This window comes from Paroedura picta, chromosome 5 (assembly GCF_049243985.1).
Source record: "Paroedura picta isolate Pp20150507F chromosome 5, Ppicta_v3.0, whole genome shotgun sequence".
NCBI classification, from domain to species: Eukaryota; Metazoa; Chordata; class Lepidosauria; order Squamata; family Gekkonidae; genus Paroedura; species Paroedura picta.
Genome location: NC_135373.1, coordinates 38,067,474 through 38,095,269, shown reverse-complemented (window position 1 = coordinate 38,095,269; position 27,796 = coordinate 38,067,474). Strand labels below are relative to the sequence as shown.

General features: G+C 49.7%; 1 protein-coding gene across 4 annotated transcripts; it reads left to right on the top strand.

The window, feature by feature from the left end:
* Positions 1–278: 278 nt before the first annotated feature.
* Positions 279–27,300, top strand: LOC143837466 (CYFIP-related Rac1 interactor A-like). 4 transcript variants are annotated; one of them, XM_077337307.1, is made up of 13 exons: positions 280–603; positions 13,056–13,140; positions 15,049–15,129; positions 17,173–17,252; positions 18,573–18,694; positions 19,147–19,252; positions 20,598–20,734; positions 21,632–21,709; positions 21,874–21,990; positions 22,525–22,604; positions 23,297–23,423; positions 24,111–24,181; positions 26,188–27,300. In XM_077337307.1, exons 4-13 carry the CDS (start codon positions 17,180–17,182, stop codon positions 26,249–26,251), a joined length of 975 nt encoding a protein of 324 aa, XP_077193422.1. In that variant the 5' UTR covers positions 280–603; positions 13,056–13,140; positions 15,049–15,129; positions 17,173–17,179; the 3' UTR covers positions 26,252–27,300. The 4 variants fall into 4 exon arrangements, with proteins under 4 accessions (XP_077193423.1, XP_077193424.1, XP_077193422.1 ...); XM_077337308.1 differs by lacking the exon at positions 15,049–15,129 and having other exon boundaries at positions 279–603; XM_077337309.1 differs by lacking the exon at positions 17,173–17,252 and having other exon boundaries at positions 279–603.
* The last annotated feature ends 496 nt before the right edge of the window (positions 27,301–27,796 follow it).

Sequence of the window (27,796 nt, the reverse complement as noted above, 5' to 3'; positions counted from 1 at the left end):
TCTGTCCATGCTCCAAGACACGACCCGCTTTGTTCTACCACTTGCCCAGAGGAGCCATGGCATGACCTGGACTCTGTGGCTCAGTCAGAGCCCCGAGGGGTCAATCCCAGGTGAGTGTGAGAGGACCAGACTTTGCCTTGGACGGGGGCTCGGCTAGATGACCTCTGAGTGCTTCCTCTCTGCTCGGGGAGTCTTCCCGGCAGGCGTGACTTCCTTTCCCGTTCCCCTCTTGCTCTGGAGAGGCAGACCTAAAGGGTGGGCTTGACACCGCAAGGCAAGGGTTAACCAGCCCCGGCCTCCTTGCACAGAGGACGTCACAGATGTTTGAGAAGGAGGGGAGGGGGCGAGCCGTGGTCTATGGTGGTCTTTGTGATGCATCAGAGACGGATCGCGGCAGCTGCACCGGCGACGTTGCCTTCCCTCTGTTGACACACACAGAGAGGCTATCCTCCCGCCCCCCCCCCCCTTCTCTCTCTCTCTCTGGAGGGGCACAGCCACCAGCAGGATCCGCAGAAGACTGGGGGCAAAGCTTCTCCCACCCTCCCCGACAGGCAGCCTCCCCTCCTTCCAGATCCACGGACTTGCCTCTTCCCCAGCAGAAAGGTGGGTGTCTCTTCCCTCGGCAAGGGAGGCGGTGGGACCTGAAAAGTCAGTGAATGGAGAATGGCTTTTGCAAAAGACAGGGGTGTGCGGGGTGGCGGCGGATAAGAACACGGAATCTTTCCGGAGTTCTGTGGAACAGGGTCTTCCACACAGCGCAGGAAAAGCCCTGGTGCTGGGCAAGTTGCATGAAGAAAGGGCTGTGGCCGGCTGGGCGGGTTGGGTTGGGTGGGGGGCCTCGCTGGGCACTCTGCATGCGGCTCTGCAGCCTCTCTGCCTGCTTCTTTCCCTGTTGGTTGGTGTGTTTTAAAAAAAAAGCCAATCTGGGCATCTCGCTTTCCAGCATCCCCTCTCTTCTCCATCCCCAACCCACACCCTGTTTACTGTCGCCGTTGGCTGCCGGTCAGCACAGGCGAAGGGCGGGCAGGCAGGTGGGGCTGGTGGGGCTGGGGCACCAGCTGCATTCGGAGCCCCGGTGGATGTGAAGCCGCCTTTCCCCGGTGCCAAGCGAGGCCAGGGTCTCTCTGCTCTGCCAAATGGGTGGAGCGATCGCCTGGGTCCCTTTCCCACCAGACCGCACTCCACGCCGCCCCAGCTTCTTCGTCTCGAGCCCCCCTGCGGAATTTTTCCCCCCTTCGCTCTTTGCCTGCGGTTGCAGGGAACGAGATGCCAGCACACTGCCCTCCTTGCCTCGTCTGGCGCCCAGTGTCTACTCAGTGAGGTTTCTTTGTGTGTGCAAGCAGCTACGCTCCCTGCCTGGCCAAGGCACTGGGTCAGTCCCCTGGGACCCAGGTTCAAGGGACTAGTCAACCAGGCTGGGAACTTAGGGAGGCTACTGGCGGGTGAGTGCATGACCTCCAGCAAGGGCTGCCTCCCCAGCCTGGGGCCAGGGGACAGACGGATTGCCTCCAAATTGACCTTCACAGCTTTGCAATCCCTCCAGTTGACATTGGTCCGGGCAGAGGTCAAAGTCTCCTGGGACGCTGGACGGAGCTTCCTGCCAATGCAATGGCCTGTTTCTTCTGCAGAAATGCACGAAAGCTCATCTCTGTCCACCTCCAGCAGTACCTGAGCAGCCTGAATTAGGAGAGGCTGGGGTCCGAGATGGGGAGGGGGGGACTGTCGCTTTCGTGCCCTGATTGGAGGCTCCTTGGAAACATCTGGGTAGAAACAGGATCCCGCTCGACAGGCATCCTTTCACTGATGCTGCAGGACTTTGGGGGATTCGGTAGGTGCAAAGGGGCCCCTGAGACTCGGTTGGACATATGACAAAGGGATTCCGTGGAAACTGGTCTTTGCTGCTCGGTAAAGCGTGAGATGTCCAGAGACGGGGTTCTGGATTGGGTGGATCACTGCAGTTACTACAGGGAGCTCGACTCTCCGGAAACTCCCTGAGGTGAACTCATAGAGAAAAACCCAGGCGGTGGGGGAGGGGGGAGATGCACTCTGCATCCACACCTGCCTGAGGTTGATTCAGGTCATTCGTTGCTCAAACCCGAGGCTGGAGTTTGCAAGCATGCCTGCTCTGCTGCCCCTATCCTGGCAGCCCCTAGGAATCTTCTCCGAGACGGCCTCCATTCTTTTCCATTAGGAGACACAGGGGTGTCTTGGGCTTCCGTCTCCTTCCCCGTTTCGGCTCGGGAGCAGGATTCGGTCTCTAGAGGCAAGGTTCAGGCAGCGAAGCAGACGAGCCCGAGAAGTGTGCATGAAGCACACATGTGTAAACCCCAATAGACAAATCAGTGTAAAACTGGTCACCCAGTGGGGGCCAGGCAGAGGGAGAATTTCCTCCAGGCTCAGTCTCCATCCTTGACTGGTGCATGCCAGGAGCATTAAGAAGGTGGACGGCTAGGAGCAAGAAGGAAGGAGAGGGGCTGTCCCCCCACCAAGCGTTGCCAAATGGAGAAATGCTCCATGCCTCCCCACTACGGAGCCCTCCTGGTTTTCTGAAATGGGCCAAACCTGGGAATTTCTGCTTCTGCTTCTTCTTCCACCTGGATTTCCACCCCTCTCTTGCCTTTGGCTTAGGCTCCTCTTAGTCCCACCACGGTCCTAGCCACTAGATGCCTCCCAGAATCAGGGCCATATGTCACCTTCAGGTTTTTCTTCAGTATCCTTTGGTGGATTTGGTTGCATCGCTGTCTGGAGGGGCAACTGGGAGGAAGCCACCTGGTCCTTTCCACCAGCCCTACCGATCCTTGTGTTTGTTTTCATGGCTTTGCCTCTGTTCCTTTGGGGGCTTCTGGCTGGGCAGGAAAGTGGGGGCAGCGGGCAGGAGGAGGGAAATGCCAGGCTGGCAAGGCAAGGGTGGCGTCTCGTCCTCCTCAGTGCAGGATGCCAGGGGCAGGGGGATGCTGGACTAAGCCAGAGGCTGCAGAAGCTGGATGGGGCAGGGAGTGGGGCGGTGGGTTTGTTCTTCACCCGTGACATTGGAGGGGAGAGGCGCACCCTGTAGGGTGGTCAGCTTGAAAACAGAATTCATTGGCTCGCAGTTTTCGGCAACATTCTCCTAAAAAAGAAACTGACTCCCACATTTCCCCTTGCCAGGGAGTGTGCCAGTGGGGTTGAAAGATAGGGTTGCCAACTCCGGGTTGGGAAATACTTGGACATTTGGGGGTGGGGCCTGGGCAGGTAGGGTTTAGGGATGGGAAGGAGCACAGTAGGGTAATATTCTAGGGCCCACCTTCCAAAACAACAATTTTCTCCAGGTAGTCTCTGCCATCTGAAGATCAGTTGTAAAGCTGGGGGATCTCCAGACTGCAGCTGGAGGTTGGCAATCCTAAACCCATGGGATGATGGACCGGTCTGTGAGGAACCAGCATTGAGCAGAGGACAAAATGCAACCTAATGGAGCCATCTACCAGGACAGGCTCTGGGAGAGACCCAAGGACATCCAAAGGTGATCCCAAGGAGCCATACTGATTTCTCCTTTGTTCCAGAGGACCCCATAAGTGGCCCTGACCCCCTTCCCAAGGGAAATGCAAAGGGGCTAGCTGGAGGTTCTCCCAGAGTTAGAACCCATTTGGAGAAAGCAGCAGCCTCAGATGGCAAGTTCTATGGAATGCCACAGATGCGACGGAAATCCTTCCCCCGATTCCACTTTCCATGGACATACCCTCCCCCAAATCTACAGGGATTTCCCAGGCTGGAGTTGGCAACTTTAGGGTCTGCTCTGGCTTAAGGCTTGAGATTTTGGCAGCAGTGAAAGATTTCTGATGGTTCCCTTTTGCCTTCTCCAGCAAGGGCACTCAGAGGAGCAAACTGGGGCCCATCCAGACTCCGCACTTCCAAGGTCTGAGCCTCTGACCCCAAGGCTCAGTCTACTGTTCCTCCCTAGAGGGGCAGGGGATCTGGAATTATAACCGAGAAGGAGGGCTCTAGGGCATGACATCCCTCCCATCCCCAAACCTTGCCCCTGTCAGGAACTCTTCTCCCCAGAGTGGTCTGCAGGTAATCTCTTTGTGTGGACTCCCTGGCAGACAAACCAGTCCAATGTCTTCTGGGCTTCCCCTTGGCTTTCTTCAATGGCACACACCTGGTGCTGCAGAAGAAAGCTTCTGAGCATGTGCAGAATGCCTTACCAGACAAAGCTTGCTTTCAGGCACAGAGATCAGGAGCCAGGAAGCCCTTAGAGCCCAGGACTTTTGCCTTCCTTCATTCCCCCCCCCCTCTCCTTTCCCTTTCTCCCACCCGTCTTTCAGATATGGATTGGCCAAGGGCTTCATTCCCCCCCAGAGAGGATATCCGGAGCCCCTCCCCCAATTCTGCATTCCTGAAATACATATGGTGGAAGTGGGAGAATTAAACAAAACAAAAGCAAACCTACAGAGGCTTGCTTGGTGACCTGGGAGGCCTTATAGGTCACAGAGTTGTCAGCAGCTAGTTGGGATATTACTGGAGATTTGGGGTGGAGCTTGGGGAAGGACCTCGAGTAGAATGCCACAGAGTCCACTGTCCAGAGGAACTGATCTCTGTGGACAGGAGACTGATTATAATGCTGAGAAATCTCCAGATCTGTAAGGGCCGGAGTCATGGTGCTTTTCCAGGAAATCATGGTGCCTTTCTAGGAAATCAGTCCCTTCAGATGGTTTCAGGCAGGGGTAGTCAAATTGCGGCCCTCCAGATGTCCATGGACTACAATTCCCAGGAGCCCCTGCCAGCGAATGCTGGCAGGGGCTTCTGGGAATTGTAGTCCATGGACATCTGGAGGGCCGCAGTTTGACTATCCCTGGTTTCAGGTATCAGTTCAAGTGTCCCTGCTTCCACCCATTGGTGTGCATGACAGAAATGTAGGGTTGCTGGCTCCAGGTTGGGAAACTCCTCAAGATATGGTGGTGGAACTTAAGAAGGGTGGGATTTGGGGAGGGGAAGACCTCACCAGGATATAATGCCATAGAGTCCACCCCCCAAATCAGCAATTTCCGCTCTGTAGCCTGGAGATCCTTTGTCATTCTGGAGGGTCTACAGGCCCAACCTGGAGGTTGGCAACCCTTCAGAATGGAAGCTAGATGCTTACAACTGCACTTGAGTTGGGACCTTTCCTCAGATTGGGAAACACGGAAAATACAGATTCCTGACTATGCCAAGAGTCCTCTGTGTCTATTTGGTTCTACAAGTGAAGTCCAGACAAACGTGCAGGAATCATGTGTGAAGGCCAATCCCTTAGTCCTGAGCACAGGGAAGTGACTTCTGGGGAGGAGACATGCTGATAGGCTGGAGCATGGGGTAGACCTTGAGAGGGAGCTGTGCATGCTAGAAAACAAAAATGGCCCCAATGAGACACAAAATGGTGGGAATGGGGGCAAATGAGATGCAATTCAATAAGGAGAAGTGTAGAGTTCTACATCTGGGTCACAAAAATGAGGAGCATGTATACTGGATGGGAGATGCAATCTAGGTGGCAGTGTGTGTGAACGTGATATGAGGAGGCAGTGTGATGCAGGGGGAAAGCCAAAACCAAACCTACAAAGGCTTGCTTGGTGACGTGGGCGGCCTTACAGGTCTTGGGCTATATCAACAGAGGTAAAAGGTAAAGGTAAAGGTATCCCCTGTGCAAGCACCGAGTCATGTCTGACCCTTGGGGTGACGCCCTCCAGTGTTTTCATGGCAGACTCAATACGGGGTGGTTTGCCAGTGCCTTCCCCAGTCATTACCGTTTACCCCCCAGCAAGCTGGGTACTCATTTTACCGACCTCGGAAGGATGGAAGGCTGAGTCAACCTTGAGCCGGCTGCTTGGATTGAACTCCCAGCCTCATGGGCAAAGCTTTCCGATGGCTGCCTTACCACTCTGCGCCACAAGAGGCTCTTACTATCAACAGAGGCATCACATCAAAATCACATTGGTCAGACCATACTTGGAGTGTTGTGTGCAGTCCTGGAGGCCTCACTTCAAAAAGGACACGGACAACATTGAGAGGGTGCAGAGGAGAGCAACGAGGATGATCTGGAGCCTAGGGATCTATGAGGAAAGGCCAAGGGACTTGGGAAGGTTCAGCCTGGAGAAGAGGTGGTAGAGAGGGAACAGGATGGCTCTTTTGAAGTACTTGAAAGGTTGTCCCTTGGAGGAGGGCACGGAGTGGTTCCTGTGGGCAGCAGAGGATAGGACTTGCAGTAATGGGTTTAAACTACATGAAGAACAGTACTGGCTATATATCTGGAAATAAATTTTCACATTCAGAGTAGTTCAGCACTGGAATAGGCTGCCTAAGGAGGTGGTCAGTTCCCTCTCACTTCTGGTCTTCAAGCAGCAGCTGGACAGATATTTATCATGGATGCTTTGGGCTGTTCCTGCACTGGGCAGGGGGCTGGACTAGATAGTCTGTATGGCTCCTGCCAACTCTATAATTCTATGATACTGGGGCCAGCTGAAGTTTCCCTTCCTGCGGAAATGTAGCCATGGAGGGGACCTCTGGACCATCAAAGCAGCAGAGATGGGTGCTGAGCCCTCCCACAACTCTTTTTCTGCCGCCCTGCCAAACTGCTTTCCCATTGGTGGTAGAAATATAATCTTCCTCTCTTTCCCACTGATGAAGGTCACTTTGCTTCTCAAATGTTTATACCCTGGAGACTTGTAGGTCTCCGTGGTGCTACTGCATTTGAATCTGGCTGACCAAAGCATCTACCCATCAGAAACTCTCTATCCTCCAGCAAGGGAAAATGCAGGTGCCCCATTGGTTAGCAGGGAAAGGGTCAACTATCTTGAGCTGCTGCAGTCAAATTCAGTGTCCCACCTATCACCGTGGCTTTAACAAAGTCCCAATGGCAAGGGGGGAAGGACTTCCATTGGGGAATGTTGCTATTATACAGAGGCTTGCTTAAATGGGGCTGAGCTGCCAGCTGTGGGTGCAAATGGACTGCAGAGCTGCTTTGCACAGGTAGCATCTCCAGGCTCCACAGGTGACTGTTTTTTTCCTCACCAGCATCCTATCAAAATCAGGCCCCAATCAAACCCCAAAGTGAGGTGAGATGTCTAGTTAACCTTATGCTGAAGGGGTGCACAATGGCCATTGATGGAAAAGTGAAATTTAAAAAATGCCCTAGCCAGGACAAACTGTGCAGTAAGCGGTGGGGGTGGGGGTGGGGGTAGAATTTCTGGCATAAATTGAGTCAATGGTACAGTTTGCCTGTCAAGGTCAGCAACTTTCTGGTGGGCCTGGAGATCTCCAAGGATTCCAACTGATCTCCAGATTGCAATGATCAGTTCCCCTGGAGAAAATGGCTATTTGGAGGGTAGAATTCTATGGTATCACATATCTACTGAGGTCCCTCTCAAACTACTGAGATCCCTCTCATGCCTTCCCTATGCTCCACCCCCTAAATCTCCAGGCATTTCCCAACCCAGAGTTCGAAGCCCTAACTGTGGCCTAGAGAAGGATGCAATGCTTCAGCCAGTTCTGGGAAGTCAATGGATTGCAAAGAACTTGCACATAGAACCATAGAGTTGGAAGGGGCCATACAGGACATCAGGATCAACCGAAGCATCAATGACAAGGGTCTGTCCAGCCACTGCTTAAAGGTTGCCAGTGAAGGGGAGCTCACCACCTCCTTAGGCAGATGGTTCCACTGCTGAACTAAGACTGTGAGATTTCCCCCCTGATATCTAGCCAGTACTGTTTTACACATAGTTGAAAGCCATTACTGCATGTCCTGTCCTCTGTTGCCAAAAGGAACCATTGATCAACATGCTCAAGCAAATCTCAGTCCCATGGGGATTGCGAGAGATGAAAGTCCTGCTGTCGGAACCCCTCCCTGTGGACCACCTTGGGTTGTATGTAGCTTAGTGGCAGAGCCTCTTCTCTGCATGCAGAAGATCCCCGGTTCAGTCCCCAGCACTGCCCGGTAAAAGGATTAAGTGGGAGGTGATGTAAAAAGACCTCTAATGGAAAACCAGGAGAGCTGCTTCCACTCAGAGTAGGCAATCCTAACCTTGATGGACCAATGGACTGATCCAGTATAAGGCAGCTTCATGTTTTCATGCAGCGAGAGTATCAGAAGACCATTCCCCAGGGCAGACAATTGAGATTTCTGAGCAGGCGAGATTTAATACCTGCAGTCCAGGGCCCTCAGAAACTGTGGAGAGAATCCTGTGGTGCAGGGTCCACAAAGGAGATCTTATTACAGGCTGCCTTGGAGGAGCTCTTTATGACTATTGGTCAAAGCAACTGGGTCCTCAGTTTTGAAGGTCCATTTTGCAACCAGAGTCAATCAACTAGTAGCAATGGTAGACTCCAGATTGGTCAAGGTACAGAAGCTATGTGTGTTGCTGAAAGAAGAAGATAAAACTCAATACAAGAGAGATGAACCATCAAAGCCAAGTCAGGAGAGATGGCCCAAGGCCAAGGAGGCAATAGATAATCCAGGAAACCTCCAAACAGGGTTCAGCTAATGAAGAAATTGTGTTGTGTATATAGAACAAGTCCCCTGTAGAAATCTCAGTAGCCGCAATCAACATCCGGGCAGGGATTTCAGATGCCAGCTGCAATCGGCAGAGACACGAAACTCTCACCTCTGCTATGGAACTGGTGTAAGGGCCAGATGATGCACTCAACATTTTGGCAATTTTATAGCAAACAACAACACAACACAAGTGTGCAGAACAAGAGAGAACCCCAAGGTTTGCCATGAAATTGCGAGAGCAGCCTACCGGCTTTCTGAAACTTGGGAAGGGGGTGGGTGAAATTGCCAAGTGAGGACCTTCTGACACACTTTTGTCAGGTATTGTAGCATTCTGTCTTTACAGGCCTTGGCAAAATGTCAGCTGAATACCAGCTGCGTCTGAAAGCAGGTTTATTTATCTGAGAGGTTTGTATTGAGCTGTGCTTAAGCTCAAAGCATTCGCATCATAATCAAACAAGATATCAGAGTTGAATAAATTGTGCAAAGGCATCAAAATTATCTACCTTCATAGAAATGTATAGTGTTGCTGGCTCCATGTTGGGAAATACCTTGAGATTTTGGGGGTGGAGCCTGCAGAGGGTGGAGTTTGCAGAGGGGAGGGACTTCAATGGGGCATAACACCATAGAGTCCATCTTCCAAAGCAGCCATTTTTCCAGTAGATTGCCACCTGCCACCTGGAGGTTGGCAACTCAGGCAATTCAGATTCCCATTAGTAGCAATAATGAATAGCTATCGAAATTGTTTTAGGTCTTGTTGTCTATGTCAACATTTCCTATCGCACATGGCCCTTGCATTTCACTTGGTGTAGCCTTGAGCAGCTCTAATGAAGGTGAAGTTTCTTAGCCTCCCTAGGATGCCATATAAAGGACTTAAAAATTTTGTTTGCTCACAGGTAGGCAGGACCTGGAGATCCCTTGGAAACAGATCAGTTTCCCTGGAGAAAATGGCTGTTTTTGAGAGTAGACTCTATGGCATTAGACCCCGCCAAGGTCCCTTCCCTCTATAAAGTCCTCCTTCCCCAGGCTCAGCCCTCAAATCTAAGAGTTTCAAAACCTGGAGTTGGCATCCATACTCCTGAGAGGTCCTTCAAAGCCCTTGTGGTGGAAACCTCGCTGTCTTGTGGGCTTCACAGAGGAATTCAGGATCTCATGACCATGGCTGGTTCATACACAGGCAGGTAGCCCCACAAGGGCAGGAAGGGCTCTATGGTCAGTCACATCACCTTGAATCGGCCTGGAATTTCACAGGCAACCCACAGGATTGCCGCAAAACTCACCAGAGTGGTGTGTGATTGTTCATATTCATTAGTGGCTATTCCCCCTGAACCTGCTGCTCCCCCTTAACAGTGTCCAAGGGGAATCCAAGATGGAGTGTAGTCAGCCCTCAAAGCTGCAAAAGCATGGGCCAGTGCTGCAAGATTCTGAAGCTTTTAAAAGGGGGTGGGGCCTGCACAACAAGTGCATCCCATAATAGGCTGCCTTTGCAGCTTATTAATCCTTGAGTCAGGCAGGATCTTGGAGTATTGCTGAGGCTGATTCACACATTATAAATTCCTTGTGACCCTCCTGTGTTCACCCCAGACCTTTTGATCTGACATGTGCTGGGAGCTTCTTGCTCAGAATGCAATTCTCTGGTGTGCATGACCCCAGTTTGGATTGGGACCATAGAGTGCAGGGCGAAACACTGCACCATTTCCCTGGCCTGAATCAGCACTGGAGTGCTATTTGCCCCAGTGAGGAAACGTACAGGTAGCCCACGAATAGACATGTAGTTCCTCACCCCATCTGGAGCTTTTCTGGTCAAGGGAATGGTGCAGAAGAGAGGCTTACAGCCCCTTTACCCTGTCCCATGGTCCTGATCTGAATTAAGCTCTTGGCACAGAACTCTCAGCATATGTTTGATCAAAAGGAGTGAAGCAGAAGATCTAGCAGACTTCCAATGGTGTGAATCAGAAGTCAGACACATCTGCTCAGATGGGATGAGCACCCATCATCACTTCTGAAAATGAAAAAAATAAGAATGGGGGTGGGGTTATACCCCAGTTTTTAATACCCAAAGGAGTCTCAACGCAGCTTACAATTGCCTGCCCTCACTCGAGACACCCTGTGATGTAATTGAAGCTGAGAGAACTCAGAGAACTCTGACTGGCCCAAGGTCACCCAACTGGCTGCATGTGGAAGAGCACCCATTGCTACCTCTGAAGCCCCTCAAGCAATTGTGGGGTTCCTCATCAGCATCACCTCCATCTTGTCTGGGTTCAGTTTCAGCTTGTTTGTCCTCAGCCATTGACCCACAGCTTCCAGACACTGGCCCACAATTCAGGTTAGTTTCTCCATTGTGTTTTGCTAAAGAGTTGGGTACCATCTGCTCGCTGAGGATCCTGAAGCTCCGGATGATTTCTCTCAGCTGCTGCATAGAGATGTTGAACTGCATCACTGAAAATGCCCAGTATTGTGAACCCCTCTTGATCAATTTCCCTGGGACTGGCCTTGCATTTCCAAATGTGACGAATATCTCCAGGTGAGTGCTGCTGCCACAGAAAAGCACAGCATCAGAAGCACCAGCAGCAGAAGAAGAAGCAGAAGAAGTGGCAAGCATAGCTCAACTGGACCTGTGATTTGAAGAGTGTTTGGACTGCGTCTGTGCCAACACCCAATGGCACAATCAGAGTTTGTGTTGACTAGACACAACTGGACCAGTTTATGTTCCAGAAAGATGGAGCAACCCTTTGGCACAATTAGCCGTGGGTAACAAAAAATCAATACATTGCAGATTCTCCTAGCTGAGGAATCACCCACATTAACCATCTTTATGGAGATTTCCATTTATGAAATTACCCCTTGGCATTTCTTCTCAGAGTTCCTTCAGTTGGACATATCAAAGATGCTAGATGATCTGGAAGATGTTTCCAGTGCTACTGATGACATTTTAAGTTTTGAACTCCACAGGCCCAACACAATGAAAGGCTGATTGCCAGGCTTTGAAAATTCCAAGAAGCAGAGACTACCTTGATAAAAAATAAAAGGTTGTGAGAATCAGATTGTCATGTAAGGTGCATGTGAAAACGTCAAACATTACAACTGATTTTTTGTTGTTGGGTTTTTCCCCCCCAATTTTTTAAAGCCTGATTAAATATCTGGACGAGATGAAACTGCTGGATTTCAAAGTTTTGAAATCATCAGGAAAAAATGGAGATATTGCAATGCAACACTGGAGTGTTATGCTTGCTGCCTGCAGCCATACTTTACAGAGTATGGCTTACTTTTGAAGCACGCACCTTGTGCCCAGCCTCCTGTACCCTTTAAATTTTACCAAGTTGCCAATGACTTCTGTAATACATTTCCATTGTATTTTTCTTTGCACATCTTAAAGATTTCCCCTATGGCTGCCACATAAGATGTTTTCACATCAAAAAAGTGCACATTTCCAAAATATCTATTCATGATTATTTATTCGGGGATTTATATTTTGCCCGGTCTTTGAGAACTCAGGGGACATGGAATCACAATGCAGGCATCTAGGCATTGCCCCCTCCTCCCAAGAGAAATATAACCAAAGAAGGCCAAGAATATCTGGCACTTGCACAGGTTTCTTGGAATGGTAACCAATCTAATCCATTGTGTTTCAAATTGCACTATAATCCCACCATGTCTTTAATGACAAATGGACTACTGAGTTCTTTTATGTTTTAAACAAGGATAAAGCAGTTTGCCTGATATGTCTTGAAACTGTCTCAGTATTAAAGGAGTACAATATTAAAAGGCACTTTGAATCCTGTCACAAGAGCTACTCAATATATCAAGGAGAGGTGCAAATGAATAAGATAAACTGTCTTTAAAAAAACAATGTTTTTGCAGCAAAACAATTTTAGAAAGCACGATGAAGGGTTACCAACTCCAGCTTTAAAATTCCTGAAGATTTAGGGGCAGATTTCGGGGAGGGGGTAATCTGAGGAGGGTGAGATCTCAGCTAGGCTGTGGTGCCAGACAGCCCCCCCACCCCCGCCCCCGCCCCCGCCCCCGCCCCCGCCCCCGCCCCCGCCCCCCCAAAAAAGCTGTCATTTTCTCCATCTCTGTAGTGTGGAGATCGGTTATAATTGTGGGAGATCTCCCAGCCCCACCTAGAAGTTGGCAAAAACTGCCTACAGGTCATATATGGGAGAGAGGCAGTTTAGAAATATAATAACCATTACCAGTGATCCACATCAGAAAGAGCTCAGGTAATGGAAGGATCTGTTAAAATTTAGATTAAAGAATGTCTGCAGGTGGGCTGGATGGGGCCAAAGGTCATTGGCCAAAATTCTTGCCTGCCTGAAAGAGCACCTGGTGATCTTGATGAAGGCTCTCCCTGGTTCTAAGGCTGGGTTGAGCTATTGTGGTATTCTGGGAGTGCATGAAGGACATGGCTCCTCTGAGCTGCCTCAATCAGCTCTTTGAAGGGGAACTACTTAGCTCATGAGAAAGGTCTAAACTTGGAAACCTAATGAAGCATTCATTCTCTCTCTCTCTCTCTCTCTCTCTCTCTCTCTCTCTCTCCCCCCCCCCCCCCATGCTGCAGGTTTCTCTTGGTTGATGAGGGGTTTTATGAACCCTACAGATCCTCCCTTCTTCCCATAGAGGCTGCTGAAGCATCAGGAACTAAGGTAAAGCACCTGTGCTGTTTTGAAGGCAGGGTTTTTGCTGCCTTGTGAGCTGCAGGCAAGCCCTCGCTACTCCACCCATGTACCCCCCCTCAAAAAAAACCCCTTGCATCCTCATGTCCAGTTGCCAATCTCCAGGTGGGCCCTGGGAATCTGGAATTATGACCAATCTCCAACTGATGGAGATCAGTTCCCTGGAGAAAATGGGCTGCTTTGGAAGGAGGACTCAATGTTATTATCCCTAGCTGAGGCCCCTCCCCAGGCTCCACCCCCAAATCTCAAATTATTTCCCATCTCAGACTTGGCAACCCGAAAGCCTGAGGTCTGCCAGCCCCCCTCTCCCCATGTAAAGCTGCCAGGCGGCACTTCAAAAGCCAGGGCTGTGGAGCTACCACACTTTCCAAAGCATTTTGGCTAATGCACTTTCAGTGCACTCTAAAAGCAGGTTTTCCTGCGCAGAGTCTGCACTTACTTTGTTTATTCCATTGTCAATCCTGTTGAATTCAGATCAATTTGAACTCGGGTTCTTTCTTTCTGTTCTTGAAGGGGGGGTGGGGAGAAGAGCCAAGCAGGGAGCCTCTTCATTTTCTTGGAGGGGGGGGAGAGGTTTGAAGAAGGCAGAGGAGGGAGAAAAAATCCAAGACCAAGAAAAGTTGAGAGAAATTAGGGCCTTCTCCTTTAAGGCAAGCTTGTCACATGGCCACCTTTGGCCAATCAGGGGTTCTCTACCACGCAGCTAAGCCCAGAATCAAAACAGCCTGCTTTCTCAATCCAGATTTTATAAATATTGAGCATTGAAAGCACTCTAAGATATCGCACAATAAAGGTAGGGTCACTCCGGATCAATCCTTCTTGCTGCAGAAAGAAAATTTAAATCACCCAAAATCAAAACGGAAATCGCATACTATGTAGACGGTAGGGGCTGAATCGACCTGGGATTGGAATAAAAGCTCTGTGCAATTTACACCCTGCTGTGCGCAGGAAAATCCACCTGCAAAATCACCTTGAAAGTGCATTATCCAACGTGTGGAATGAGCCCTGTGCCTGGTGCTAAGCTTTCTTGTCTGCAAAGGCCAACCGCTGCCCCTCTCCCTCTCTTCTTTCTGCTTCCCTGTCTACCAGCTTGAGTACGAGGGCAAGTTTTATTTTTATTTTATTCTTTAGATTCTATCCTGCCACTTTCCAAGGACTCGTGGCGGCGTACATGTAAACAGTTAAAAACCCAGTAAAAGCAATCAACCCCTTAAAAGTTTTAAACACAAGACAGTGGCATAGTCCCTAATTTCTTCAGCCAATCACTACAGGGTGGAGGTTTGTCTGCTGGTACAATGTCAGCCGGAGGAGTGGCCCAAGTTATTCTTGATCCCAGCCTCAACCAAAGACCTGGTGGAAGAGCTCCATTTCACAGGCCCTGCAGAACAGACAGTTCGGGCATGGTCCTCAGCTCTTCCGGGAGCTCATTCCACCAGGTCGGGGCCAAGACCAAAAAGGCCCCGGCCTGGGTCAAGGCCAGGCGTGCTTCCCTCGGGGAAGGGACCATAAGCAGATTAGCATCCATAGAGTAGAGAACCCTCCCCTAGGGGAACTGATCTCTGTCATCTGAAGATCATTTGGAATTCTGGAACATCTGCAGATGAAGCCAGATCTTCCAAAATTACAATTGATCTTGACTACAGAGATCGGTTCCCCCTGGAGAAAATGGTCATTTTGGAAGATGGAAGCTATGGCATTATACTCCATTGAGGTCCCTCCCTTCCCTGGGCTCCACTCCCAAATATCCAGGATCTTCCCAATCTGAGTTTGGCCACCCTCTCTGGTGAGCCATAGGAGCGGGAGATGGGGGGATTGCTGCTGTTCTTTTCTCAGCTCCTTGGCCATTCTTTGCCATTCTGTTCTGTTTCTCTCGCTCAGGTCTGCTGGCCATGGGCAACCTGATAAAGGTATTGGGCAAAGATTTAGAAAACTGCCCTCATTTCTTCTTGGATTTTGAAAGTAAGTCCCAAACGTGGGGAGGGGGGAATTTCTGTGGTTGGTGGCAGCTGGGGTCGCTCTTCTCCACAAATGCAGGGGCTGGCTGAATCCTTGGAGATAGATTTATATTATACTTTGCTAGGCAGGGCTGCACAGTGCCTGTCAATACAGCAGCAAAGTGTGTGTTCCAAGGTATGTCAGTTTAGCTTCTGTGATTTCCCCAAAGAATCCTGGTTATGGTAGTTGAGGGGGAAAGCTAAGTGATTCTTAGATTTCCTAGGAAATAAATCTGGCTAGGTGCAATACAACCCTCGGCAGCTGTGCCAAGTAAAGGAAGGCCTCCAAAAGGAAAGTCCCTCAGTTGTTTACAAACTGCCACAACTTTGTCCCCTTTAAGTCAAGCATCCCGCCCCTCCCCGTCTCCATTCACTCCCAAATTTATTTACTCTATTTCTATCCTGCATTTCTCTCCAATGGGGACCCAGAATGGCTTACACCATTTAATTCTCACAACAACCCTGTGAGGTAGGTTAGCATGAGGGTATGTGGTTCTTCAGTGGAAGTTTCTAAGTAACCTTGGGCCGGTCCCATACTGTCAGCCTCACTGACCTCATACGGTGGTTGTTGTAAGGAGAAAATGATGGAGGGGAGAACCATGTAAGCCGCTTTGGTAACAAACTACCTAGAATAAATAGTAAATAAATAAATAGTAAATAAATAAATGTACAAAGTGACTGGAGATATTCTTCAGATATTCTGATGGGGGAGGTGGCAGAGAACAATTTGTCTAAAACTATCCAGTGAGCTGCATGGCTGAGAAAGGCTTTGATGGCAGAACTGTCTGGTCCAATCGCAACACTCTGTCCAGACTAAGAGAATAAAGGAGACCCCTCAGCAGTGACCCTTTCAAGGTCAGCTATTCTGGTGAGAGAGCAAGCTATGATCTGAGTCCAGTAGCACCTTGAAGACCAACAGGATATCTGACAAAGGGAACTTTTGACTCTTGATATCTTATACCAGGGATTTCCAACTAAGGTCCCAGGGAGCCCTGGGGTTACGCAAGAGTTCCCCAGGGGTCATGCGGCCTTCTCCAGATGTTCAGATGGCTGCTGACATCCATAGACATAACTGGAGCCCACTACCCCTTTTATCCACAGGCTCTTTCTCCACAACAGAAATGGTAGATGATCGATTGATTGACTGGCTCTCCCCCCTTAGTTCCTCACCCACCACTCTGAAGGGGCCTGTCACCACTTCTGGGGTTTCTTGAAGCCTGAAAAATATTTCAGGGGTTCCTCCATGGTCAAGAGGTTGGAAAAGGCAGGCTCATACCCTGGATATCTTGTTGATCTTTTAAGGTGCTACTAGATTTGAATCTTGCTCTTCTACCAGAAACCAACACAGCTACCAACCTGAAGCTCTTCAGGTATCTTTCCATCTGGCAGAGCTTCTTCTGCTTCTCCCCAAAGAAGTGAAGTCCAATTTAAAGGTGACAGCAGCCAGGTGAGGGCTCCCATCCTCCAGACCCTGCGTGGTGGGACATCCCTGCCGGGGCCACTACTGTAACCACAGCAGGTGCCTTTAAAAATGCTTCTAGATGGTCTCCATCCTATTTAAATGCACCCTGGATGAAACAATCTTCACCTTATCAGCCTCAAACCTCCCCTCCCCGTTGAACAAAGTGCGTGCTGCACATCCTGAAACTTTGTTGGAGAATAGCGACTCTTTTCCTTCACTGTTCCTTACCATTAGTCTCCCTCCCCATCCGTCAATGCTCATCTCCACTTGGCCAGGAAGAGGCAGAAGGGACCAGGCTGTCCTCAAAATATGGAGCCTTGGTCTCCATGTCTCTTTCACTGGGAATCTGATATGGCATCTGTGCTCTTTTCTCCAAGACGACCCTCCAAGCCTGGTTGCTGGAGGACTCTTCCTGCTGCCTGGCGGTTGTGATGGTGGTGGTGGTGGGGGGTGTGCTTTCCACAGCCTCATTGTCCCCCAGACCTTTCCCTTCCCTGCCCTCCACTACCCATCATGCTTTTCTCCCTCTTGTCTCTTCTCTTGCAGGTGTCACATGGGGAACCTTCTTAAAGTGTTGACTTATAACGAGCTTGACCAAGGCCCTAGTTTTTTCCTTGACTTTGAACGTGAGAAGGGATTTTTCTTTTCGTTTCTTTTTTGCTGTTTCTTTTGAGTCATGATGATTTGTTTTATTGTTTTATCCATTCTTAAACGTTGATTTATGCCATCTCATGTCACCTTGCTGGGGTGGGGGAGCGGGGGGGAAAAAGAGGTGCAGGAAACAGAGCTGGTGAACCAAAGAATCAGGGCTAGGTCCAGTGAGGTGGGAGAACAGCTAGGCCGCTGCAGGGAGCACTGTTGCCTGGCAACACCATCTGCTAAGGAGAGGAAGCAGGATAGGGTTTCCAACCTCCAGGTGGAGCCTGGAGTTCTCCTTCAATTACAGCTGATCTCCAGCTACAGTTTCCCTGGAGAACATGGCTGCTTTGGAGGGTGGACATTTTACTCTGCTCCGGTCCCTTCCCTCCCCAAACTTAACCCTCCCAAGGCACCTCCCCCCACTCCTCTCTCCATGAAGGTCTGCACCTCAAATTGGCAGCTTTAGAGACAGAGAAGGTTGGGCAGGGAGGTTTGGGGCCACTTCTTAGAGCCATGGCGACTTGTCTTGGGAGGGAGGGCTTAGGAAATGAGGCTGCACAGGATTCCAGTGGCGCCCAGTGGTGCTGCCTTCTCATGGGCTGGAGCCGGCCTCTGTGTGCTTGAAACATAGTCCCCTGAATCCGCTACGGGCCCTCGGCTACCTGCCAGCGGAATGAGGAGCACATCCTCAGTTGCAAGAGACCAGGACTATGATGGTCAGAATATTCTAGGCGGGGATGGGGCAAATAGTGGGGGAGAGGAGGCCCTCAAGAGAGACTGAAGCCTTGGCTAGAGAGGGGTGCCATTGACTCGGCCTCCGTTTGGTTTCCATGCTTCTGATTTCCTTTGTCCGGCATCTTTATTTTCCAACTTTTCCTCCTGTGCCACCCAGAGTCCCAGGAGCAGGCCTTCAGGTTTGCCAGAGAGGCACTCTGCAAAGCATCTCTCTGGCAACCCCCAGCTCCTGGCTGTCTTCTGAGAAAACGCCAGACCCTTCCATGTCCCCAAGCAGTGTGCCCCTGGCGCCGTAACTATGCTACAGAGGGACCAGGAGGGGCAGAGCCCTGAGCTCACCTGTGGGCGCTCCCGTGACCTCCCTGAGAATGTCAGGCCTGCTTATGCAGTTGGGCCAGTCCTGTTTGTCCACAGAAGGATGTTTATGGCACCTTCCCCCTCCCCCATCATCCCCTGCCCCACCAAGCCCTACAGAATTCCTGTGTCCATGCTGCCTAGGGACCAGGCTAGGGACTCCTCTGCTGGGCAAGGCACCTTCTGAATCCTCTCTTTCTGGGTGGGTTTGGATGTAGATGCACAGCCCACGGAAGCCGAGACGGCTGTGTGGAACCAGGTGAATGCCGTCCTGGAAGAGGCCCAGACCATCCTGGCAGAATTGCAGTCCTACACGGGAGCCGGACAAGAGATTAGAGAGGTACACAGGGCCAGCGTCAGCATATCCTGAAGAGGGGCAGCTGCTGGAGCCTGAGTTTCTGGCAGGGACCCTCTACTCCCTCACTTGCTAGCATTCCAGCACCCATGCTCCCTGCTGCATGCAATGCTGAGGGCCACAGGAAAAGTGCTGCAGGTAGCTCTGAGCCCAGGCAGTGATAAGGCTTGTAAACAGGCAAGGGAAAGATGCAGAAGCAGGAGGAGGAGCATGCACGTGGGTGGGAGAGAAGACCACAAGTGCTTGGCGATGGGTGGAGAAGGGAACAAGGGCCCATGGAACTCTGCCTAAGATCCCCCCAAATCTGGATTAAGGTCAGACTTGGGATAAAGCCCAGGAGGGACCCTGGCCTTCTGCAGAGAGAAGAAACCCTTGTACCTAGAGAACTAGTGTAGTGTACGCGGAAGTGCTTCACCGCTTGGGTTTTTTTGTTGTAGGCAATCCAAAACCCCAGTGACTTGGAGCTGCAAGAGAAAGCGTGGAATGCCGTCTGTCCTCTAGTGGCAAAGCTGAAGCGCTTTTATGAGTTCTCGCTTAGACTCGGTAAGCATACGCTTAGCATCCAGATTTGGAGGAGGAGGGAAACCAAAGTCCCTCTCCCTCCTCTCTTTCTGGACTCCACAGATGGTGTCCTACTGCCCAGTTCACCTGGAAACCATTTTTGTCGTCTTGACTGGGTGGAGGAAATATACATGTGCCCTAATGTGGCAAAGGACTGCATATACCACACCTCAGAGGGCAATGCTGAATAGGTGTGAGCTGGCTGGTAGTAAGGGCAGGCCATGCAGAGAGAAACCTGTCCAGGCTTCAAGGAAGCAGGGGAAGTGCGCTCCTGTATTGTTCCTACTGATTCAATATCGGCCAGTGTCATACGTGCAGATATGACAGGCCTGTGCACAGGAATGTTAAGGGGGGGGAGCTTTGCAATACATTCTTTGTATAACTTCTTAATTAGTTCTTTCTCACTTTTCCTTGAATTTTTAAACTCTTTTTCCTATTTTTCTGTCTTGCACCACTGCATTCAACAATTCAATGAAATTTATCCAATAGCACCTTTAAGGCCAACAAAGATTTATTCAAGGCATGAGCTTTCGTCTGCATGCCCGTATCACATTGGCTGATGATCATCACAGTCTGGAGACTGAAGTCTCGTTCTGGTTGACTCTTTATTTTGACTTTCATAAAAATACAGAGAGGACTACTACACAACATTGCCTTGTGATTCCTTTTTTTCTTCTGAGTGTAGTGTGCATATGTTTCACAAATAAAGGGCCAACAATTTTATGCTCTATAGCAATACCGTCTCTTTTCCCATTTCACAATTCTTGTGAGTGAATGAAAACCCTCCTGTAGCCATCACAAGCCACCTGGTGTAGGCTGTGAAATATGCATTCCTGTTTCACAAGCGGCTTCTTCACGCTGCAGCAGACAAAGCTTGATATGTTACATGCAGCCACAAGGAGCCCTAATCTCCATCCTATCAGACTGATCTGGCAGCCTGGCTCCTTCTTTTTCAAAGGAAGAAGCAGTCCTGAGACTGCATGGGGTCTCAGGGTCTCTTCCTGGGTTCAGGGACTCAACATTGCTGGCCTTTAATGCTTATACCACCTGGAGGATGGCAACCCTAGGCATGAGGGACTGAATAAACGTACTGAATACAGTAGTGCCTTCACCCACCAGGTGCATAGGTGTGCTGCTGAAATGTACATGAAGAAGCTCTCTGTATTCCACAGCCTGGCTCACAGGCTTCACTTTCAGAAAGGAATGGTGCTGAAGCAGCTTCCCTTGTTCCCTGGTCAGCGATGCACCTAGCCAAAGGGGATCTGGTTCCCTGGGCCTCTTCTGCTCTGTGTGTGACGTGCCCTTTTCTGCCTTCCACCTCTCCCAGAGAACGCTTTGCGCAGCCTGCTGGAAGCCCTCACCAGCCCACCGTATGCGCCGACTCAGCACCTGGAGAGAGAACAGGCCCTGGCCAAGCAGTTTGCAGAAATCTTACACTTCACCCTCAGCTTCGATGAGCTCAAGGTACTGAACTCAAGGCTTAGGAGAGCACCCAGCTGGCAGGATTGTCTTCACAAATGGAGTCCTTTGCCTTCTAGGCATATCATAGAATAACAGAGTTGGAAGGGGCCTCCTGGGTCATCTAGTCCAACCCCCCCCACACAATGCAGGACACTCACATCCCTATCGCTCATACACTCACAGGAACAGCCTCACTGTCACACTAGTGGCAGAGGCAGGTTTTCCTAGTGGTCCATGTTCCAGAGCCCCCGCAGTGCTATACAATTAGGGGTCCTTCCCACTGGGATTGTTTGGGGGCCTCCATACTTATGCGGCTTGCAGACTGCAAGAATGAAAACAATGAGTGATGTGTATGCCCTGTTTGTAACTGAGCATGTCCATCGCTCATTGAGCATGCGTGCAGACCAGAAGCTGCATAAGTCTGAAAGTCTCCTTAGACCTTGCACATCCTGCCAAGGTTTGAGAAATGTTTTCAGCAAAGTGAAGGTGTCAGTTTCTTCCAAAGTTTCAGCTGTCCATGGGAGTAGGGCCCCCTCCCTCCCCGAGCACAAGTAACAGCGATGGTTGTGCTTGGCTAAGATGCCACAAATACTTAAACTGGTTCTGGTGCTACGGGCCCTTGCAAGTTGCCTAGTGGGGAATGTCATCTCAGGGTAAAATGCTGCAGCTCTGCCATAACAGCTTCGGAATTGTGCTGTACGTAAACAGTGTTGTGTGTATTGGACAGCTTGCGTACACACCTGAGCATGTGCTCAAAACGCATTCTGAATGATTGGAACAGGTGAGAACCTGGCTTATGAAAAGCATGCTCAGTTTTCTCTCACACGAAGAGAGAAGCAATCCGTTCCACATTGCGAGGCCACTAAAAGATCCCCTCCGCTGTCTCCCTCTGCATGCCAGATGACCAACCCTGCCATCCAGAATGACTTTAGCTACTACAGGAGAACCATCAGTCGAAACCGAATCAACAATCTGCAGGTGAGCACATTTCTGCCCTTCCCACAATTTGGAACGGTGCAGATGGGGTAATCCTCACATGGATGCATATCAGCAGATGATGCCGGCCCTGCCAGTAACGGTGAGTGAAAATGCCCCCACCCCACCCCATCCATCAGCTCCCTTTCTCCTTCCCTGCCCCACAGCTAGATGCGGAGAGTGAAGTCAACAACGAAATGGCCAATCGGATGTCCCTGTTCTATGCGGAAGCCACCCCGATGCTGAAAACCCTGAGCAACGCCACAACCAAGTTCGTTTCAGAGGTGAGTGATGTCTCCAAGGAACAGGTAGAGCAGAGGTCCGTCTCCATGACAAAGAACTGAGGATGCCTCCTTCTTTCAGGAACTACAAATTCCAGAGTGCCTTGGCTGGCTGAACTGACATAGTTTTAATGTTGTAGCTGGCAGTAGACAGCCTGGGCCTAAGCTAGCCTGATCCCATCCGATCTTGGAAGCTAAGCTGGTTTGAGCCTGGTTAGATGGGAGACCACCAAGGGAGACTGTGGTTGCTGTGCAGAGGCAAAGCGTCAGCAAATCTCCCATGTTCATCTCTTGCTTTAAAAACCCCAAGATGGGTTGCCGTAAGTTGGTTATGACATGTTGCACACGCTTGGCGTTAATATTACTATTAGAGAAGCCCTTAGGGCAGACTCCCCCACCCCAAAGCAGGTAATCTCTTGGCGTAAAGATCTGAGTGGCGTTTCTCCCATCAGGTATGAGTTCTCGCTCTCACCATCTCCCTGGAAAGGACGAATAAGGCGATCGGAACACCAATCTTGTCCCTTTCCTTCGTTTCAGAACAAAACTCTCCCCATAGAAGACACAACTGACTGTTTAAGCACCATGGCTTGCGTCTGCCGGGTTATGCTGGAAACTCCGTGAGTTCCTTGCTTTCGTTGACTACGTGTAGAGTCTGCTTTTTGGCCCAACTGCCATCCACATACATCAAAATAAGTAGGAGGAGTCAGGATCACTCATCAAGGACTGTCCTTAAGCAAAAAGCTTCTGCTAGGGCTCACATCTCACTAACCTGGGTGGCCCACATTAACATGACCTCCAACGCTAAGTAGGGTCAGCCTAGGCTAGTCCTTAGATGGGAGACCAACAAGGAAATTCAGGGAGACAACACAGAGGCAGGTAATGGCGAACTGCCTCTGAACATCTCTTGCCTTGGAAACCCTATGATGGGTCACCAAAAGTCAGCTACGATTTGACAGCAGTAGGTCCCATGGCACAGGGAGCCCCCCACAAGGCTTGGCTCCTTTTGACCTCCAAGTGTCTGGAGGCTGGGGTTCTCCCACCAGTTTTAGAGGACCTTTGTGGAAACAGGTAAGTCTTCAGGGACTTTGGGGGCTGTGTTCTTGGGTACCACACTTCTAGAAATACCACTCATTAGTCAGAAGCATCCGTTCAGCTTCCTGTGAGTTGTCTGGGATCAAAGCCATCTGGTGCAAGCTTGTTTCTGCAGAGAAGTGCTTGGAAGGATCCAGATCCTGCCCAGATCCTCACCTGGTTGTGCCAACAAATGGAAAAAGCCTCCTCTCTGCATCTCTCTTCTTCTTTGTCACAGGGAATATCGGAGCCGGTTCACCAATACGGAAACCCTCCTGTTCTGCATGCGAGTGATGGTGGGGGTCATCATTCTCTATGACCATGTCCATCCTGTGGGGGCTTTTGCCAAGACCTCCAAAATTGACGTGAGTGGCATTTCAGCTTCCTTACAAGCAGTAGTTCTGTGCTTACCTGAAGGGGGCGGGGAGGAAGAAGCCATCCGGCCATGCTGGATCTGCTAATTGGTGCATTGGTGGTCTCGCATCCCACTCCTAAAGTTTACTTATTTATCTAGTACATTTCTGTTCCACTCTTTCTCCAAGGCACTCAGGGTAGCATACACCTCATGCAAAGTTGTGTTGCAATTAACTTCCCTGTTCTATAAAGTATTCATTGTTCAAGTTCAGATGGCTGCTTTCACACTCACTGGATAATGTACTTTAGCAATCGTTTGCAAGTGGATTTTCCTGTGTGAAACAAGAAAGCCCACTTGCTAATGACTGCTCCCACTTGTTGTGCCACCATCCACAGATGTGATGCACTCCCAAGCACATGGGTGCTCTTGCACCAACAGGGCGATGAATCATGCTGTTCCTTCAGCCAAAAATTGGGTGGGATAGTGGTCCCCATTTCAAAGGGTGGTTTTCTTTCTTGCCTGTTTCCTCAGGCACATTCACACATTCAGAAAAAGCTCCAGTGGGGGCACAAAGGAGTTCTTTGCCTCTCTTATGCTAGCTCTTCCTAACCTGGGAGCCAATTTGGTTGCATTTCACCCACCTGTCTTCCTTTGAACGTTGACTGACCCAGCTTCTCATTTGTTTTAATGCTTCTAGATGAAAGGGTGCATCAAGGTCTTGAAAGACCAGCCTTCCAACAGCACAGAGGGCCTCCTCAATGCACTGAGGTAAGGTCATAGAATCATAGAGTTGGAAGGGACCTGCACAATGCAGGAACTCACAACTACCTGCCCACCCACAGTGACCCCAATTTCAGGCCCACATGATTCCCCCCCACACACACCAAAAATCTCCAGAATCCAGCCTGGCCTGGAGGAAATTCACATACCATCCCAAAGTGGCGATTAGCAATTCCCTGGGTATGCAAGGAAGGGCCACAAGAGACAAACACTGGCATATTCCTTCCTGCCCACCCACTCACAATCTGCCTAAGTTCATAAAATTAGCATTTCTCTCAGATGACTCTCTAGCCTCTGCTTTAAAACTTCCAAAAAAGAACTCGCCACCTCCCGAGGAAACCTCTTCCACTGAAGAACCTCTCTAATTGTAAGGAACTTTTTTCCGGATGTTCAGCCAAAAATTCTTTTGAATTAATTTCAACCCATTGGTTCTGGTCCAACCCTCTGGGGCAACAGAAAACAACTCTGCTCCATCTTCTATATGACATCTCTTCAAGTATTTGAAGATGGTTATCATACCACCTCTTAGTTGTCTTCTCTCTGGGCTTAACAGACCAAACTCCCTCAACCTTTCCTCATACGACTTTGTATCCAAACTCCTCAGCATCTTCATAGCCCTCCTGTAGACATGCTCCAGTTTTTCTACATCTTTCTTCAGTTGTGATGCCCAAAACTGAAAACAGGACTCCAAGTGAGGTCTTACCAGAGCGGAGTAAAGCAGTAACATCACCTCACACTATCTGGACACTATCATTCTTTTAATACAGCCCAAAATCCCATTTGCCTTTTTAGCCACCGAGTCACACTGCTGACTCATGTTCAGTGTCTGGTCTACTAAGACCCCCAGATCCTTTTCACATGAGGTCACCCAAGAGGCTTCTTTGAGAGCACCTTGGAAGGCACCAGAATTCCAAGGAACTTGAAACTATGCAATGTTTGAGGTGGTCCAAACAGCCTAGTTTAGCCCAAGCTCACCATCTATCCAGAATTTGAAATGGGTTGAGTGGATAGAGCTCAGAGATGTGACGTTACTAGGCATATTACTTCAGAAGCTAATTGTGGGACAGATGCTGCACTGGTTAGACTTCATTCGGAATGTGTCCAGTCCTGGCTGCCACAGTTCAAGAAGGATATTGATAAGCTGGAACATGTACAGAGAAGGACGACCAGGATGATTGAGGGGTTAGAATCCATGCCTTACGAGGTGAGGTTGGGAGAGTTGGGTATGTGCAGCTTGGAGAAAGGGAGGGCAAGGGGAGGTAGGATAACTGTGTTAAATTATGCTGAAGAGGAGCCAAGTTGTTTACTGCAGCTTTAAAGACAAGGATGAGGAGCAGTGGGTTCAAATTTTGGAAAAGGGGGTTCCACTTAAATATTAGAAAGCATTTTCTGATTGAGAGGGCAGTTCATAGATGGAATATTAGGGGGAGATTGGATGAGCACCGTCAGGAGTATGTGTCTTTTAAGACCCCAAGAAGATGGGGGGCTGGACTGAATGGCCCATTGTGGTCTCTTCCAGCTTTTTCGGATTCTGATTCAAGAGTCACTACCTGTGCTAGTAACCATTAATCTGTCTTAGTAAAAGGAACTTCTCTATACTATTAATTATTATTCATGTGTATCCACCTTTCTTCCTAACGGGAACCAAAGTGGCTTACAGAATTCTCCTCTATTCCATGTAACCCTCACAACTATCCTGAGGGATAGGTTAGGCCCAAGGTCATCCAGCAAGGTCATCCAGTGGCGCTCAGAACATGGGCCTCCCAGATCCCTAGTCCAATATTCTAACCCCTACACCAAGCTGGCTGTCTATAAATTGACCTCAGAGCCACCCTCATGAGACGGATCACTGTTATCCCTCCTTTAACAAATGGGGAACTGAGGTTGGCGTGCCTTTCCAGAAAAGCAGAAGCAAGGACAAGGCCGCCATTAGTCCTTCCAGCAAGGCAGACAAGATGTGCATTTGTTCACCACACCTCTCTGCTTCTTCTTAGGTACACCACTCGGCACCTCAATGACGACACCACGTCCAAGCAGATCCGGGCCTTGCTGCAGTGAACGCCTCCCGTGGGTCAAGGGGAACCATTTGTCAGTCGGCCCGGAGAAGAACAACTCCATGGAACCTTCTACTGAAGTTTTAATGTTGACATGTTGCTATAAATATCCATCGGCCACCATATTCTTCATTTTGTAAAAAAAAAAAAAGAATACCAAAACAAAAACAAGAGGGGGGAGGGGGAGATTTTAAATATATATAAATAAAAATATATACATATATAAAATTTGGACAGAGAATCTTGCCAATTCAACCTGCCAGTTTTTTCCAACTCCTGAGGTAACTTAGTGTTGAACTCTGACTCCAAAGGACAACTCTTTCCTGTCCCCTCAGCCCTCCAGGTAGGCTTGCCAGCTCTGGGTAGGGAAATACCTGGAGATCACTGGGGTGGAGCCCAAGGAGGGTGTGGCTTGGGAGGGGAGGGAGCTCTGCAGGGTATAACGTCATAGAGTCTAGAGTCCACCCTCCAAAGCTGCCATTTTGTCTAGGGAATGGATCTTGGTTGTTGACAGACCAATTGTAATAGCAGAACTCCAGGTGCCACCTGGAGGCTGGCAACCCTATGTCCAGACTGTTCTGTGTCCAGTCCCATTTGCATTCTCGTGTTCTGTCCTCTTCCCAACCCCTACAAGTTGCCAGAGTCTGGCGAAGCTTCAGGAAGGAAGAAGGGCAGAGTTTGGCCCAGAGAGGTGAATCCCTTCCCCAAAGCCCCAACAGCCCTTGTGGGACCAGTGGGATGGTCTCTCCTTCTGTGGTCCAGAGGTGGTCTGGGAAAGGGGGTGGGGTCTGGGGGGAGCGATGTGAGAAACTGACGGAGATTTCTTCCTGCCTGAGATGTAAATAATGTCTGGGTAGTGCCTGTTGACTGGGGAAATCCAGGAGCATTGAGGGATGGTGAAGGGCATCATCATCAAAAACCTTCAGCACAGATTCCGTTCAAAATGGCTCCCTCACACCTTTTAGATTTTTAAATATAAACAATTTAAAAAAATCACTCACCCGTTATTTTGTACATTTTTGTGTCAAATAAAATGAGATGGAAAAAAGAAAACATTGCCCTGATGTTTTGAGAGAGAATTTCCCTGGTTGTCTGGTTTGACCATGTTGACACCCTACATATGCTCCGAGGGATTCCTTTCCTGTGTTTATTTCACATTCCACAAGCTGGAGGAAGCCATTCTGGCTGCATTCTGAATAATACGCCCCCTGGGAAGAAGTGTCATTGAATAAAATGGGTGAGCTTCAATGTTAGAGGATCTCCTTGGGACCCAGGGGGTCCCAAGTTCAATCCCTGGCAACTCCAGTGGAGAGAACAAGGCAGGAGTTAACGTGAAGGACTTTAGACTGAGACCCTGAAGAGCCGCTGGTACTGACCCTGAGGGACGGAATGGTCTGATTCAGAATAAGGTGGCTTCATGAAGCTTGCACCCTAGCCCAAAGAAAAGGGCAACAATCATTACCTATGATCTTTGTTTTTGTGGAAATCAAGCCTGCAGAATTAAGCAGCATCCTGCATTGCTATAAGCATAATATTCTCCAAGTAGCAG

What these genes read in the sequence shown, in the direction of transcription:
- LOC143837466 (XM_077337308.1), top strand. Translation starts at nt 17,180, where the DNA reads ATGGGGAACCTTCTTAAAGTGTTGACTTATAACGAGCTTGACCAAGGC. An exon ending in TCAGCTTCGATGAGCTCAAG is followed by an intron (nt 20,735 to 21,631) that starts GTACTGAACTCA and finishes TCTGCATGCCAG; the next exon opens with ATGACCAACCCTGCCATCCA. An exon ending in CGGGTTATGCTGGAAACTCC is followed by an intron (nt 22,605 to 23,296) that starts GTGAGTTCCTTG and finishes TCTTTGTCACAG; the next exon opens with GGAATATCGGAGCCGGTTCA.